We start from the raw sequence: 17,502 nt of genomic DNA, 5'->3' as shown, positions 1-17,502 counted from the left end.
CTGGCTCTCCCTTTGTCTTTGTGCATTCAGGTTTCGACCCGGCTTGGCGGACAAACTTACCTGGCTCTGGATCCCGGCTCCCTCTTGACCCTGCAGCTTCTTCCATCACTAGACCTCAGCTTGGACCTCAACCTTTCGGATCTCTCTCTCCCCGACTTTTGGCTAACGGCAAACACTTCGCTTCTTCAGTACCGGTACCGGCAAGTATTGCTACACCTGTTCACACCTGGCCTGGCAACGGCAAAACACCACACTCCGGACACGCTCCTTCTGCTGCGGGTGCGTGCACATATACGTCCCCACTTCAGTATAAGGGACGAGTCTGGTCTGCGGGCAGCACCGGCGTAACACCTATGTATTGGAGATCGTACGAACAAGAGAATTTATGGAACACTTGAGAGTGTGAACAGAACTTTTACTAGAAGAGGCAAATGTATCCAAAACCAGAAGATCTACTACATTTTTGGATCCCCGATGCAACATGACACCCACCAGCAACCTGAGTAGCCTCGCTGAGTTTGCTCAGTGCCAATATATTTTTTATACTCATAGCCTTGCGAAAAATCACAGGTGCTGTGGGAGATAGTTGACCTTTAAGATATGGGTTTGTAAGCAGAATCTTGCAATGACGGTTTACAATATTTCTAATATTATTAGAATACCCACTATATTTGGTGATAAGTTTGGCACCGTCAAAATTGGGGTTCTTATTCTGTAAATGCCTTGTCTGTATCGAATGGATTTAGATTTTCCCAACAGATCAATCCTGTCAGTAGCTAAAATATAATCCTATTTGTAACCCTTCTGTCCAAAGTTGTCAATAAGGCGACAAGACTGCAATTCAAAGATGTGGTCAGATGAGCAATTTCTCCTGAGTCTATTGAATTGACTCAGGGGGATGTTTCGAAGCCACTTTGGATGGTGGCTGCTCGTCACATGAAGATAGCTATTAACCGCCACATCCTTGAAATGCACTTGTGTGTTAATTTTGATGTCTTCACCTATTGACAACTCCAGATCTAGAAAGACCGCACTCAGGGAATTAACCTGGTGGGTGAATCTGAGGCCCATATCATTCTGGTTAAATTCACTTAAAAGCTGTTCGAGATTGTCCCCATCTCCATCCCAAGATGTCATCAATGTACCGGCCATAGAACACCACCCCAGCCTCCCCCCAGCCATCCATTGGGCCAAATAAATTTGGTCTCCCGATACCCCATAAAAAAGTTTGCATAGCTGCGGACGAACCTAGTTCCCATGGCTGTGAGATGGAAGCCCTCACCGATCAGAAAATAATTGTGATTTAATATAAAGTCGATAAGGGAGAGAATGAAGTTGCACTGTGTATCATGTAACTTCTCATCACCTCCAAAAAAGTGCCCAATCGCCTCGAGAACCTTGTCATGCTGTATGCAGGTGTATAATAATTGGACCTCACAGGTGGCCTATTGGTAGGTGGATTTCCAACGAATGGAAGAGAGGGAGTCTATGAAGTGGAGCGTGTCCCTAATTTACGACCAAAGTTGGACCACATAAGGCTATAAAATTGGTCCACGTACCTTGACACGCTCTACGTCATAGACTCCACCCCTGAAACAATGGTCCTTCTTGGTGGGTTCACAAGGCTCTTGTGCACCTTCGGGAGGTGATAGAAGATATGAATATGTGGATTATTGATGAATAAAAATGTAAACTCATCTTTAGTGATCATTTTATTGTCTAGAGCTTCTTTTAATAAAGAACCTAAATCTGATTGATAATCCAAAGTAGGATCATCACACAACGATGAATAAGAGTTGTTATCTGACAATAATCTCATTGCTTCAGCCACATATTCCTCACGATCCTGTATCACAATGCTGCCTCTCTTATCGGCTTGTCTAATAGTGATTTTATGCTCATGTTGTTTTAATTCCTTTAGTGCCTCAGATTCACCCACTGTCAAATTACCCCTAATATAAGGTGAATCCATACAAAGTCTCTCAAAATCCTGTAACACAAGTGTATAAAATGTATCAATATAACTACCCTTAGATTGATCAGGGTAGAAGAGAGACTTTGGTTTAAATGGAGTGCGCACTACTCTCTGTAAGGAAGTATCATACATAAGATCCAACCAATTCTCATTCGTCTCATCATCATTGGGGAATATAGGATGCAATCCTCTTGTGAAATAGATTCACCCATCATATCTACCAAAACTTTTAGGCAACCAATATCACCTTCATTCAGCCCATGTGGCATTCTACAGTACCTTGAACCTTCACCGATCTAATAGAAAAATAACGTTTGAGTGTTAATTTCCATACAAAACTATTAAGATCGACGAAGAGCTCAAATGCCCTATGTTAAGAATTAGGGGCAAAATGTAATCCCTTATTCAAAAGTAATGTTTGTTGGGCTGTGAGTATATGTGTAGACAGGTTATAAATACCACTAGGTTCTGGAATAGTAATTCTTGATCCGTTTTTCTTCTGCTGTACTTGCCTGTCAGGAATCGGCGTTCTCCGTGCTCCCCACACAGAGCAGTCTCTCCCCTCAGGGAGTCCCTGGACACACAAAACAATCCTGCCTTTCCGGTCTCAGCGGCTCTCCGCCCCTAACGCCGTTGCGGGATCACTCCCCTCGGCGATTTCTCTGCTCAGCGCCGGGTGTGCCCACGCCCTCCCATGCGCACACCTGAACCATCCATTGGCTCGGTCCACGCGCATACACGCGTTATGGAGCGTGCTCATTCTGCACACTCTTCTTCCCGTCCCCCAGACCTCAGGCTCCGCCCCCGCACACCGCACTGGCATACTCAGGTTACCAACAAGACTCACCTGGCCTGTTATGCCTGCACCAATCTGCAGTGTCTCCCTGTAGCTCTTCCTGTCCCGCCTCCGTTCCTAATTGGACCTTCCTGCTTTATCTTGCTCCTCTCTGCTCTCAGTCTTTGCTCGACATAGTCTCTGTATAGAAGTACTTCTGGATTCTCTCAGTGTTTTCACAGGTTCTGAAGCGGCTTGTACGACTACCCCTTCTGGCTCTCGATCTCGGCACTCCTTGGACAATGCTCACTCTGGTAACCCCTTGAACAAGGCTTGGACTACGACCTATCTCCGCTCTCCACTCCCTGACCTCGACAAGGCATTCTTCACTCTATCTGTACTACCGGTACCGGCAAATATTGTCTACCTTACTACACCTGGCCTGACAACACTTTATACCACACTCCGGACACGCTCCCTTTGCTGCGGGTGCGTGTATTACCACTTCCTCCTTCATCTCAGGGGATGGGTCTGGTCTGCGGACAGCACCGGCGTAACATTGCCTTCCTGCTCTGGTTCCTCTTGTCTTCTTTTTTGTCCCTTGGACGTGTTTGAAGTTAGGTGTTGACTTTCCCATAATGGGTATGGTTTCTCCATTTTGGCATATGGAGCTCCCCGACCTTTTTCTAAAAAATAACTCAATTTTGTCATGAGTTGTTATTCATCTGATGTTGTATTTAACTAATTTTAAGACCTGCTAAGGAACAGATTATTGTTATTACAGTATGTTCTGATATGTAGAGCCATAGAATTCAAAGAGGGTGTACTTTCTTTTTAACACAACTGTAACTGTAAAACACATCTGTTTTTCAATATGTGTAATCTTGGATTTTTTCTGTGAAAATTGTGTTGGATTGTTTTTTAAGGTGTCTGTAGGAGGAACGCGCACAGAGGTATGCAAGGGAGACTTGTTATGGTGAAATTAAATAAGGCTTTTATTGCGCCTGTTTCCTTAACATCAGAAAACCATCCAAACAAGGGGTCAAACAAAGCTTCTATTCACTTGGGAGTATTTCTAGCGAAACCTATGCAATCCACAACTCCCTTTAGATAAGCATGTCTCCCAGCCCCAAACATATATCTTGATATGAGCAGATATACCAAAAGTCTGATAAAAGAAAGTCTTATCTGTTTCTTGTGGTTGGAGGGAAAATCTTCTCTGTTCTTGGGTTGCTGCCTTTTTCCTCAGGTTTTGTCAGCATTCAGGTTTAGAGGTGTTTTCCCCTGTATCTTGCAAGCAGCTCTGCTATTTCTTCTGGCAGGCTCAAGACATCTGTTCCCATGGCCAGTCTCACAACTTGTGAGACTCAGGAACAATCTCTCTCCCTGTCTCAAAAGACAGGCTTTTCTAAGAAGCTAATCAGGCAGGTGGTGTCGAATAATTAACTACCAGCAGTTAACCACCACACTGCTGGATTAGAGGCACATTTCCTGATCAGGGATAAGTCCCCTGTTACAGTGTCACTAAAATCTTTAAGGATAATATTTGCCATATCACTCATAAATCCTTTTTTATATCTTTGATTTGGATATATGTCAGATACAATATGATTTTTCTGTAAAGTTGTATCAATAAAAGTATGCAAACCAGATAATGTGTCCAATTACAAATGTGATGAGTGTGTCTTTATACTCCTAAGGCACATATTTAACTAAATACAAAAAATTGACTTTTTATGTTGTGCAAAACAATTTAGGAAATCTCACTGTACTCCATGAAAATTATGTATGCAGGAGCAAAAGGTGAAGACACAGCTACTGTACTGTGACTTGTAGAAATCTAGGTGTGTTTGGGGAGCCAGATATGTAAAAGATAAAAAACACACAAAATATAGTGCAATATGTCTGTGTTAAATTAAAGTGATGCTTTCCTTCAGATTCTGGTGAAGTGTGTACTCACAAGTCTCTCTCTTGTGTGGTGTATATAAAGGTATCTTTATGGCATCGTGCCTGGCTTCTCCATAAAGATAGATTCCATATTGCTATAATGAAGCAAGAGAACCAACCATAGTGTGATCAGAAAGTAAAAGCTTTATCTTAAAAATATGGTAAAACACACACATGGTGTTGGTAGGTAAAACAGCAAATTGATCATAAAATGATCCACGCCGGCAAACAGAAGCTTCGTGGCTGGAACAGTACACCGCGTCTCTCAGCTGATTTCTCTTCCCGTCTGTGTCTGTTCCGGTGGAATCCCCGGGTGACGTCAGATGACGGGTGCCGCACTTGGACAAACAACAGGTCGTGCTGCAATCAGCCTCCCTCTTGGTACAGGATACAGGATACACTCAACGCATTTGTCCTCTGCTGAGGTTTCATCAGGAGTGTTTTGTGTGGCTATCTCTGGGCATATATACCTCTGTCTAGCTTTTTGATTGGTGGTACAATTAACGATGCCGCTGTGTGCACTTGAGGGTGTAACAAGTGCCCACACGTTATTGGACTAACAGATTTTCAATTATAACAACATAGAACATAATCTTAAACTCTACGTAAACATACATAGAGTCCAAAAAAACATCAGAACACATTATAAGATAGATAGACCTGAATAAACTAATTCTAAATGGTTGGTATGCGGTCTGCAAGGACACAAAAGGGGAGACAAATGTTAGTATTCAAAGAAAAACATTTAAATCAAAATCCGCATTTAGACCTAAAGGGGACAGAGTCTTTAGCTGGAAAATCCAGTAGGATTCTCTCTTTATAAGTTCTTTATCCCTGTCCCCCCCTCACCAATGAGGCATAACTTGCTCTATACCCAAATATTGTTAATCTTTAGGATCAGAATTATGGAATTGCAGAAAATGTTTAGGTACACTATGGGTTATTACTTTCCGTTTAATGTTGTTCACATGCTCTAATATTCTTGTGCGTAATGGACAGATGGTTTTACCAATATATTGTAAACCACAGGTACAGTACACTCTAACAAATAAATCACATATTTTGATCGACAATTAATATGTCTATCTATATGATATATTTTATTAGTATTGTTAGATTTAAAGGTATTCCCTGAATTTGAACTAAATCCAAATGCTGTACAATTCTTACAACTAAAAAAACCTTTTGGGACTTTTCACCAATTAGAAGTATTGGGTTCACTTTTTTTCCTTAACGCACTAGGAGCAATTTTGTTCTTCACATTTGGAGCTTTTCTAAAAAGAACCTGAGGGTGATCTGATATATGTCCCCCTAAAATAGGATCATTTTTTAACACATGCCAATGGCGTTTTAAAATACGCTTAATGCCATTACAGTAGATTCCCTATTAAACTTGTGATAAATGGAACATTTAGAGGCTTCTTGTCGTCAGGTCTAATACTAGGAGTTAGAATTGAGGCTCTAGACAGAGAATGAGTTATATCCAAAGCCTCCTCTATATTCGTTTTTTTATATTTCCTTTCTGTAAATTTTTCAGTTAAAATTTTTGATTGTTGTATGAAAATATCTTCTTCTGTGCAGTTACGTTTCAACCGTCGGTATTGGCCATACGGTATATTCTCAATCCAGTTTTTTTGGTGGCAACTAGTAGGTAGAATAAAATTAATACTATCAACATCTTTGAAGTAATTTTTTGTTTTAATCACATTGTTTTCTATATATGCGCTCATGAAGAGGTTGGCGTAACTCGTGCGAACCTAGTCCCCATGGCCGTACCGCACAGTTGGATATAAAAATTCACATCGGACCAAAATTTTTTTTATTCAAAATGAATTTAATGCACTCTATGAGGAACTCTATTTGAGATTTAGGCATATTACCCTTTTCCAAAAATCTGGAGACTGCTCTACATCCATCACAATGTCTGATAGATGTGTATAAGGCGTTCACATCTGTGGTGACCAAAAAGAAACCTTCCTGCCATTTGATTTGGTCCAATAGCAATATAACATCATTAGTATCTTTAAGATGCGATCTTTGTTCTTTCACTAAACTCTGGAGGAAATAATCTATACATTCTGACCACAATGTTCGGAACACAGTGTGTGAGAAGGGCACTGAAGCAGCCACAGTATGTAACGCTCGGCAGACAGAAGAAATCAGCTCCAAGAAACTGAAAGGAGTTTGGAAGCCAGCATGGACACTGGTTGAAGTAAAGGGTCGTTGACAAAAATTAGGTGATCTTAGATTAGTTTACAAAAGGATTAGACCAAAGAAAGTGGATTTCAGTGAACTGAAGGAATAGATTTTAATTTGATTTTGTTTTATTAACTTAGGTCTATGGTTATACATCCGGAGGAAGGAACTTCTAAAGGAGCAGTAGAGTACCTACATCATAAGAAAAAAAGCTGTTAAATAAAACAAATGGTGTGTGGCTTGTGAAAAGCCAGACTTAGAGGGCAAGAAGCTTTGTGCAGACTGCCTTAAAGCGGCAGCAGGGGAGTCAAATGAGCAAATGAATACTTTCCTATCCTGGATGAAAGATACAGTAAAGCAGAGTGTAGTGTCTGCAGTGCAGCAAGCAGTGAAGCCATCGCAAAAGAGAGCAAGGTCTCAGACCAGCCTGGATAAAGTAAGAGATTACTCATCAGACAAATCAGATGTATCACCAGGTGTTGGATGGCGAGTTTGATTCGTCAGAGCAAGAAATGCAAGCTGAAGAATCAGAGTTTGATTTAGAAATGGTGGATCCTCTTATAAAGGCAATCAAGTAAACATTGGAGTTAGGGGTTAGAGGATAAGGAAGAGATTGCTCAGAAATCAGGTAAATTATTTGGGACAAGGCAGAAGAAAAACAGATGTTTTCCAATTCGTCATGTAATCAAGGATATGATACAAGTGGAATTATCACAGCCGGATAGAAAACTAAATATTCCCAAAATGTTTAACAGAATGTATCCTTTTTCAAAAGAAGAACTTAATCACAGGGAAGTTAGTCCTAAGATTGATGCAGCAATTTCCAGGGTGTCAAGAAAAACAAGGATACCAGTTGAAGATGCAGCATCTCTCAAGGATGTAATGGATAAAAAGATAGTGTTTTAAAAATGGCATATGTGACAGCAGGTACAGCATGCAAACCAGCGATATCAACGACATCAGTGGCAAGAGCAGTACGGATATAGATTGCTAATATAGAAGAAGCATTGGAGAAAGGAGTGAAGAGAGCTTCTATTCTGAAGGCATTGTCAGAAATCAGATGGACAGCAGACTGCTGAGACTGGCAGCCACGTCAATGGCTTGTACAGTAACAGCAAGAAGAGCTCTATGGCTCAGACAATGGATGGCAGACACAGTTTTCAAGAACAGTTTATGTAACATGCCCTTTGAAGGAGAATTTCTATTTGGGAATAAATTGGATGCAATTATAAATAACATGCTTTTACCTCCTGACTCTTTATTTACCACAAGAGAGTAGAAATAGGAGATATGGCACTACATTACATCAGACGGAAAGAAAACCGTATAGGGAAGCAAGAACATATAATCCGGGAAAACTGTTCTCAAGGCAAAAGTCATGGAAAGGCGGACAGAATAAGCTTTTTCGTGACACAGGGGGGAGAGCATCATTTTCCAGAAGAAAATTCTCATGAAGGTCAAGGGGTCCAGCAGCTTCCAGTTGGAGAAAGTCTGAGCTAATTCGAAGCAGCATGGGCCCAGTCAATAAAAGACAGGTGTGTACTACAGATCATTTCTTTTGGGTACCACTTGGAGTTCAAGAACATTCCAAGAAGGGATATATTCTTAAAGACAAAGTATACACAGACAAAGGAAAAAATAAAACAAATGAGTTTTGTCTTGAAGGATTTACAGGTCAACGTAATAACAAGGGTTCCTCAAAGACAGAGGAGAAAAGGTCCTGTTGAAAGCAGAATTAAGAAAAAGGGGCGTGGACATTTATCCATATCTGGACAATATCCTGATAAAATCACAAAAAAGAGAAAAACTGCTACAAGTCAGAAACATCGTTGTCTTTTCTAGAACAGCATGGCTGGGTCATTAACATCGACAAAAGCAAGCTAGTACTAACACAGTCTTAAAAAATTCTTGGGAGTAGAATTTCACACAGCAGAAAGAGAGGTGCGATTGCAAGAGTGAAGGATCCAAGACATTAGAATCCAGGCAAGAACGCTCAGAACAGCAAACATATGTTAAACAGCAGAAAGTTTATGGTATTAACAGCACCTGAATAGAAATAATTACTTAATAAATGTTAGTGTGGTGCACGGGAATAAAAGAGGGACCCTGATTCCCTCTATATTAACAATAAGAAACAAAGAAAATGTTCCCAGCACTCAAATAGAAAAATGCGTGAAAAAGACACTAGATGGTATGCAAAAAAATACATTTTACTATGAAAAATAAATACAGATCTGGCAAACAATATGCAATGGACAATGATGCTATTCTAGTCTATATAGTCAAACCACAAATTGTTATTTGTGGTTTGACTATATAGACTAGAATAGCATCATTGTCCATTGCATATTGTTTGCCAGATCTGTATTTATTTTTGATTGTAAAATTTTATTGATGGTTATTTTTGATAAATGTAATTTTTGCGTACCATCTAGTGTCGTTTTCACGCATTTTTTTTATTTGAGTGCGGGGAACATTTTCTTTGTTTCATATTTTAAGCAGCAGACTGCATGAGACGCCTAAGTTTACTTCAACACTAAACGTAGTAAAATGGGCAGGTCTATATATGAGACCATTGCAGCTAAATTTCTTACCACAGTGGAACGGAGATCCCAAAGATGTAAAACAAGAAATATACATATACCCACAAACAAAGAGAGAACTAAGATGGTGGTAAAATGCACAGAACCTATTAAAAGGGCATATGTTACACCAGAAACAGTGGGTAACAATCACCACAGACACAATCAGCACAGGTTGGGGAGCCCATGTGGGAGACTTACTGGTACAGGGTTCTTGGACAACCAAAGAACAACAGTTTCCATTGAACCTGTTGGAACTAAAGGCTGTGTAGAAAGCATTGGAGGCATTCCAAAACCAGGTTCCAAATGATGGAAATGTACAAATAAAGTCAGACAACAGAGCTGTGGTAAATATATAGCCAAGCAAGGAGGAACAAGGAGCAAAAGACTGATGAATCTAACATAAGAGATTATATCATGGGCAGAAGGCTATGTTACAGATTTAACAGCCATACATATTCCAGGGCCAGAAAATGTTACAGCAAATGTTCTCAGTCGCAACTTAATTCACCCAGAAGAATGGTCGTTAGACAACCAAGTATGCCACAGGTTGGTGGAATGTTGGGGGCAGCCAGAAATAGATCTAATGGCTACTCATTATTAAACCATTAAGACTCACCTTAAGACACACTTGCTTAAACAAGCATATGAATAGCACTGTGGATAATACTGAACACATGATATAAAGCTTAGCCCTCTGCAGACGCACTTACCAGAACTCCCTCCTACTGTCTCTGTACGTTCTTCCTACCTAACAATTAGACTGTAAGCTCCTCGGAGCAGGGACTCCTCTTCCTTAATTTTACTTTTATGTCTAAAGCACTTATTCCCATGATCAGTTATTTATATTATCTGATATTTATTTGATTACCACGTGTATTACTACTGTGAAGCGCTATGTACATTAATGGCGCTATATAAATAAAGACATACAATACAGTACTCACCAAAACATAAAGGTGGAGAATTATTGTGCAAGGCATTTTAATCCCAGCGTAAGACCCACAGATGCCGTCAGTTTCAAGTGGCAGTTCAATATGGCATATCTGTTTCCTCCAATTCCTCTCATTTCAAAGATAGTGAGGAAGATCAGGAGCGATCAAACAGGAGCAGATCAATTCACCCATCTATAAACTTTATATACTGTAGCTTATAAGACATTATGCTGAGTGTTTTGCGCTTTCTTTTTTGCTTGATTATACATTATGTAGTATAGAAATGTGTGATATTTTCAATGTATAACTATAGATTTTTCAATTAACTCCAAATTCCAGAATGATCCACTCTAAAGTTTTGAAATCCCTTACCACTATTACAATTTCTTTGTGATTTGTAATGCTATTCCTCATACAGTATATATATAATAAGACTACAAATCGCTACATTCAAGGTAATAAAAAGACTGGACCAACCCAATTTGTGAGTCGCTAAGAGATGTAAATCCAATTCTATAAGCAGCCAATTGTATGCTTGTACACTCAATTTTCTAATAAAGTATTTCCTGAGTGTATTTATTAAATATAAAAAATGTGGCTAAAAAAAACAACAGCAAGACAAATGTATACATTGCTGTCCTTAATAAATGTATAAGTTTTTTTATACCAAACAAGTTAAAAGGTCAAATACTCCTTAGTTATAATCCTGGAGGGGTGATAAAAGGAAGATACTTATCCGTACAGTATGACCATATATCTACCAATTTCAATGATTGATTCGATTCATAAATATAAATATGTTTTATGAACATACTGTACAGTAGGTTGGAAAAAGTAAAACTAAAGACAAACATATATATATATATATATATATATATATATATATATATATATATATATATATATATATATATATATATATATATATATATATATATATATATATATATATGAATCAACTACTGGAACTGCATTTTTAAAGTTTTTTTCTCCATAGATGGATTTATTCTTATAAAAGATATTTTGAAAACAAATGAACAATTCTCTGTTCTCTTGAACAACTTGTCCTTCCCTTCCTCGGTCATTGAAAACATAAAGTATTCATCTATCAATCCACAACAGGTAAAGTGTTTCTATATTTCTATAATATTTGTGGTTAACAAAATATGATTCTTTAATTAGGTACTAGATGTTTTAATTTAAAAAAAAAAACTCTGTTCAATTTAATTGTAATGTTTTTCATTTTTAATCTCAAAATCAATCTTGTTTTTTCCCCCCAAAACTCATAACTGGCTGGGTAACTTTTTATTGGTTGAGATCATTAACATACTAGTATAAAGTGATATAGTAGTCACAAGAACAACTTATCAGGTGATTAATACTACTAATATAGTGAAGTGAATTACTTACAGTGTATATCAAAAATATACAGAAATAAATACAGGTGAATACGTGATTATAAAATGTGAAATACACGAAGTAAATGAATTTGAGATCATTAACATTAAACCTTGCCTAATGCCTTTTTTTTTAAATAACCCTTACATATGTTGCAATGTCAGCATATTTTCTCTTTGGGATGATTACATCAATGTATCCAGATCTTAACATTTATATTCAATGTGCTTATACATTGGGGGATATGTTGCAAACAGGTTTAAGGTGTGTCATTTTGATTCTGCAACATAGATCTACGAAATTTTAGGTGCCATTAACCTTTGCTCCTAAGTGTTCAGCACCAAATGTAAAACACAAGATTCACTTACAGTTCGATCAAACGTTTTAAAAGTTTGAATATTTGAGAATATTTAATCAAAGCTTACTTTTAAAAATCTAAGCGAAACTCAAAATGTTGTAATCTGCCTCTCCTCAAGCCCTATTTTAGACTTTGTTTTGGGAGCAAACCCCTCTCAAACTATTGTGAGCATTTCAAGTTCACAAAATGGGGTCCCTTCTGCCAAATTCTAAAAGTCAGGCAAAACATTTGCATTTGCTCTCTGTGTGTCATTTTCTCAAATAATTTTTAATTTTGCTATGCAAACAATATTAAAAAATCCTGCCAATTATTTACAACAGCACAATAATGCATATTTTGTATCCAAATATAAAAACACAAATTGGAAATAATTACGTTAGAGAAATTTATATAGGTATTTCCTACAATTGCTGTTGCATATTTTTCTTACCGAAAAAAAATCACGTACACTAGCAGACATTATTGAATCTATTATTTCATGCAAAATAGTATGATTCGTTATTGAAATGGCGTGATTTAACAACCCTTTCCCATTTAATTAACTTACAAATTGCACAGTAACTGGGACAATAACATGTGCTACATCTGTGTGTGTGTATGTATGTATGTATGTATCTATGTGTATATATATATATCAGAAAGTAGCCGTGTTAGTCCAGTTGCGATAGTGCAGAATACTGTAAATGAGTTCTTCAGTATTAGGTGATACCTTTTTTATTGGACTAACAATTTATGTCATAGGACAAGCTTTCGAGAGTTCTCTTCTCTTCCTCAGGTCAAGCAATACTGATATACACAGGAATCTATGGCTAAAACAGTGTAGAGAGAAAAAAAAACAGATATGTACTGAAGATAAGGTAGGGTGTTAAGTGTTTGAAGCCAGGGGAAGGTGATAAGGAAAGGTGGGGAGGTGGAGGGATGCTGGGGGGGGGGGGGGAGAGAAAGTGTGGATAAGAATAGAGGCAAGCAGGATAATTACAAACAATTTTGATAGGGTGTGAGAAAACCCATGTCCGCATTAAGTCCTTTGGTTTTGTTGTCAAAGAATCTTATCATTCTGAGTTCAAATGTTTTCCGTTGGGTGAGTTTAAACATTCCATTGAGAATTTTGATTTTTAAATCATTTATGGAATGATCTGGCTGTGAGAAATGATGTCCCACAGGTGAGCAGTATCTTCCTTCTTCGTGATGGAGTATGGAGTGTCTGTACATATTCATTCTGCCTTGTAGTTTTTGGCTGGATTCCCCAATGTAGCAATCTTGGTCACATTTGTTGCACTGAATCATATACACTATATTCCTGGATGTGCAGCTGTATGATCCTTTAACATTGAGTGTCCCATGGTTGTGACTGGCTGTGGGATCTTGGCATATATGTTTGCAGAGTTTGCAGCGTTTGTTGTTGCAAGGTTTTGTGCCATTATCAGTGTCTTTAAGTTTGTTGTGAAGTTTTCTGCTGACTAATATCTGTTTGAGGTTTGGTGGTTGCCGAAATGCAAGAATGGGAGGCTTGGGAAAGATTTATTTTAATGTCGCATCCTCTGCCAGCATGGGTTGCAGATCTTTGATTATCTTTGAAAAATAATCAAAGATCTGCAACCCATGCTGGCAGAGGATGCAGGGGAAATCAGCCAAAAACTACAAGGTAGAATGAATATGCACAGACACTCCATACTCCATCACGAAGAAGGAAGATACTGCTCACCTGTGGGACATCATTTCTCACAACCAGATCATTCCATAAATGATTTAAAAATCAAAATCCTCAATGGAATGTTTAAACGCACCCAAGAACGGAAAACATTTGAACTCAGAATGATAAGACTCTTTGACAACAAAACACAGGACTTAATGCGGACATGGGTTTTCTCACACCCTATCAAAATTGTTTGTAATTATCCTGCTTGCCTCTATTCTTATCCACACTTTCTCTCTCTCCCCCCCCCCCCCCCCAGCATCCCTCCCCCTCCCCACCTTTCCTTGTCACCCTCCCCCGGCTTCAAACATTTTTAACACCCTACCTTATCTACAGTACATATCTGTTTTTTTTCCTCTCTACACTGTTTTAGCCATAGATTCCTGTGTATATCAGTATTGCTAGACCTGAAGAAGAGAGGAGAACTCTCGAAAACTTGTCCTATGACATAAATTGTTAGTCCAATAAAAAAGGTATCACCTAATACTGAAGAACTCATTTATTCTGCACTATATATATATGTATAGCACACACAAACCCAGCAAGCTCAAACGCCCACAACCACCTAATCTTGACTATATGTAATGTAACATAGAGTGCCACTGGGCTGTGGCAAGTGAATATAACAAATGACAGGTGGTGTCCAGTGCTACATCCAAATGACAAAACATACATTGTAATAATTATAAGAAATAATGCTTCAGTACTAATAATAATGCTAATACTAATAATAATAAAAGATTTTTTTTTTGTTAGATATTTTGGCCAAAGCATCATAAGCTTGCACACCCAGTCGTCAAGGTAAACCATAATAAGTGCAAGTCCTACACTACACTGCATTCTGTTCCCTATACCTCTGTATGAGGGGGAAGAACCATAATAGATTCCTTACCTGCAGCAAAATGAGAAGATCCACCATTAAAAAGGGGGAGGTGACGTGAACTCTGGTGGAGGTGCCACAGCCTCCATACAACTGATTCCAGTCAGAAATTAATTAGCACACACAAACCCAGCAAGCTCAAACGCCCACACCCACCTAATCTTGACTATATAAAATGTCACATAGAGTGTGTCTGGGCACCCCCTGTCGTTTGTTCAATTCACTTGCCACAGCCCAGTGGCACTCTGTTACATCACATATAGTCAAGATTAAGTGGGTGAGGGCGTTTGAGCTTGCTGGGTTTGTGTGTGTTAATTAATTTCTTCCTGGAATCAGTTGTATGGAGGTTGTGGCACCTCCCCCAGAGCTCACGTCACCTCTCCCTTTTTAACGGTTGAACTTCTCATTTTGCTGCAGGTTAGGAATCTATTATGATTCTTCCCCCTCATACAGAGGTATAGGGAACAGAATGCAGTGTACTGTAGGACTTGCACTAATTATGGTTTACCTTGAGGATTTGGTGTGCAAGCTTATGATGCTTTGGCCAAAATATCTAACTAAAAACCCATATTTGATAATTATTAGTATTAGCATTATTATTAGTACTTAAGCATTATTTCTTGTAATTATTACCATGTATGTTTTGTCATTTGGATGTACAGTAGCACTGGGCACCCCCTGTCGTATATATAGTGTGTATATATTGTGTGTTTATATATATATATATATATAGTGTGTGTGTGTGTGTGTGTGTGTGTGTGTGTGTGTGTGTGTGTGTGTGTGTGTGTGTGTGTGTGTGTGTAAACAATATATTTCTATAAATGGTGCAAACATATCAATATATAGTCTATGTATGTATACATGTCTATTTGAAACTTTGACATCTTTAAAATATTGACTGATGTCTTTACAGATAATGTTAATTCCAGAATATAGGAGTCTCCATGATGTTTTCTGCAACAAATCAGAGCTGGAAAAGTACCTCACATTTAACTCTTCTGAAGTTAAAGCTGTTTTTCAGAATATTAGCTGCTCACTTTCAAAAGAGATATTAAACATGGCAGCAAATGTTTTCATCAGAAATGTTGAAGTAAATAAACTTCTTGTGACCGTAAGTAGTATCTATTTGCAAGGATACAACATGCATGTTAATATTTAACGACAGAGCAAGCATCAATTAATTTGAAGTGTATTATTGTCTAAGAACTTATCTTCTATGAGGGTGTAGATTTTTTTAAATTCTGCATGTAACACTGTTTCTCCCCCCCCCCCCCTCTGTAAGATCAACTGCTGTTACTAATGTGTGGTGCTGAGGTGCTGAGGTGCTGAGGTGCTGAGGCATACCTGCTGGTTCAGGAGAGCTGAGTAGCCACGATGTTAAGGGGCAACAGGACAGGCTTTTGGGGTTCTCTGGTTCTGTATCATCAGTTCTTCAGTGCCTCCAGCTGTGATGGGCTCTTGGGATTCAGGACGTCAGCTCCACCACAACACTCCTTACCCCTTCTGTCCAGGAACTGACACCCAGGTAGAGGTATAGTTAACAGATCTATTTATTGGTCATACTGCAGCACTCAGCATAGATGTTGATGTCCAAAGTCCCAGAACTTCTGGATGGTTCTTACCCCGATAGTATGGGGCCTTGAGTCTTGATGGTCCCATGGCCTTTCGACCTGGGGTGGGCCAGCTCATCCACACCATGGGAGAGTCTAACAGCCAATACTCTCTCTTTCGTAGCAGAGCAAGACTACTCTAACTTTGCTACTCCCACTTGGAAGTCTCTGGAAGGGGCGGCCTTATGGACTGTACCTATTTCTGTACACAGGCCATGAGCCACCATCTTACTTTCTTCACTTACAAGTGAAGCATAATGGGGGTCACTGGCCCTGATACTGCCTGGAGTTAAGAGGACATACATCATAAATACACTGCGTGGGGAAAGAAAGGTTTTATGGGACATACACTGTTACATGCATCATTTCTGTGCTACATATTGCTGGGGTGCGCAATCTTTCTCCCCTGCTCTACCCTTCCGGTTCTCCCCCCTCTGCTTACCCCACCTCCTTTCCTTGGCTCCGGTGTTCTAATGTCACAATGTCACGTGACGTGACTTTGCCTGAGGCCTCATTTGATGCCGTGTTGCCATGGCGACGCATCGCCAGAAGCCGTCTGAGCCAAGGTATGGGACCTTACAGAGGCCTTCACCACTCCCAAGGCATTTAATTTAATTAAATTTGGGAAGTGGGTGGGACCTCTGTAAATGCCGTGCCCCCTCCCAGAATATCTCCTCCCAGTTTTTGCACCCATGATATACAGTACTGTATAGAGAATAAAACAGGCGCCTGGGTTTATATAAATTTTTGTGGATGATCAGGTTATCGATGAAAAATATGCCTACCCATACAGATCAATCTGGGCTGGTTTTTTTTCAAGACAACATAAGAGATGGGGGAAAGGATGGATAAATCCTCCCAAAACTGTTTCCTGGATTTTTGCTGATGTTACCCCCAAAATCCTTTTTGCGGTGTATAATCCAGAACTGATTTGGGCGGCTTCAATCCGTGTGGATGCTTCAAAATCCGCCATTGGATACAACCCGTGGAGGGATTTGTAGAATCCAATTTGCGGATTCAGCAATCCGATGGCGGATTCTTAAGATTACACCAACGAATTGCTGAATCTGCGGATTAGATTCAACAAATCAGTCCAAGGGTTACAGAATCAGCAGAGTGTATTGGTGTTACGCCGGTGCTGCCTGCAGAC

The 17,502-nt window shown here is 39.2% G+C and overlaps 1 protein-coding gene across 5 annotated transcripts in view; it reads left to right on the top strand.

Moving 5' to 3' along the window:
- Nucleotides 1–17,502, top strand: part of LOC142496631 (phospholipid-transporting ATPase ABCA1-like) — a 1,672,602-nt gene that overhangs the window by 367,954 nt on the left and 1,287,146 nt on the right. For all 5 annotated transcript variants that reach the window (XM_075603302.1, XM_075603295.1, XM_075603331.1 and 2 more), the window contains 2 exons: nucleotides 11,408–11,532; nucleotides 15,656–15,853. In XM_075603302.1, coding sequence (XP_075459417.1) covers nucleotides 11,408–11,532; nucleotides 15,656–15,853 — 323 coding nt within the window. The remainder of the gene's footprint in view (nucleotides 1–11,407; nucleotides 11,533–15,655; nucleotides 15,854–17,502) is intronic.

Source organism: Ascaphus truei, chromosome 1 (assembly GCF_040206685.1).
Source record: "Ascaphus truei isolate aAscTru1 chromosome 1, aAscTru1.hap1, whole genome shotgun sequence".
NCBI classification, from domain to species: domain Eukaryota; kingdom Metazoa; phylum Chordata; class Amphibia; order Anura; family Ascaphidae; genus Ascaphus; species Ascaphus truei.
The sequence above is the reverse complement of the archived record's forward strand: the minus strand, read 5'-3'. Positions and strand labels throughout refer to the sequence as shown.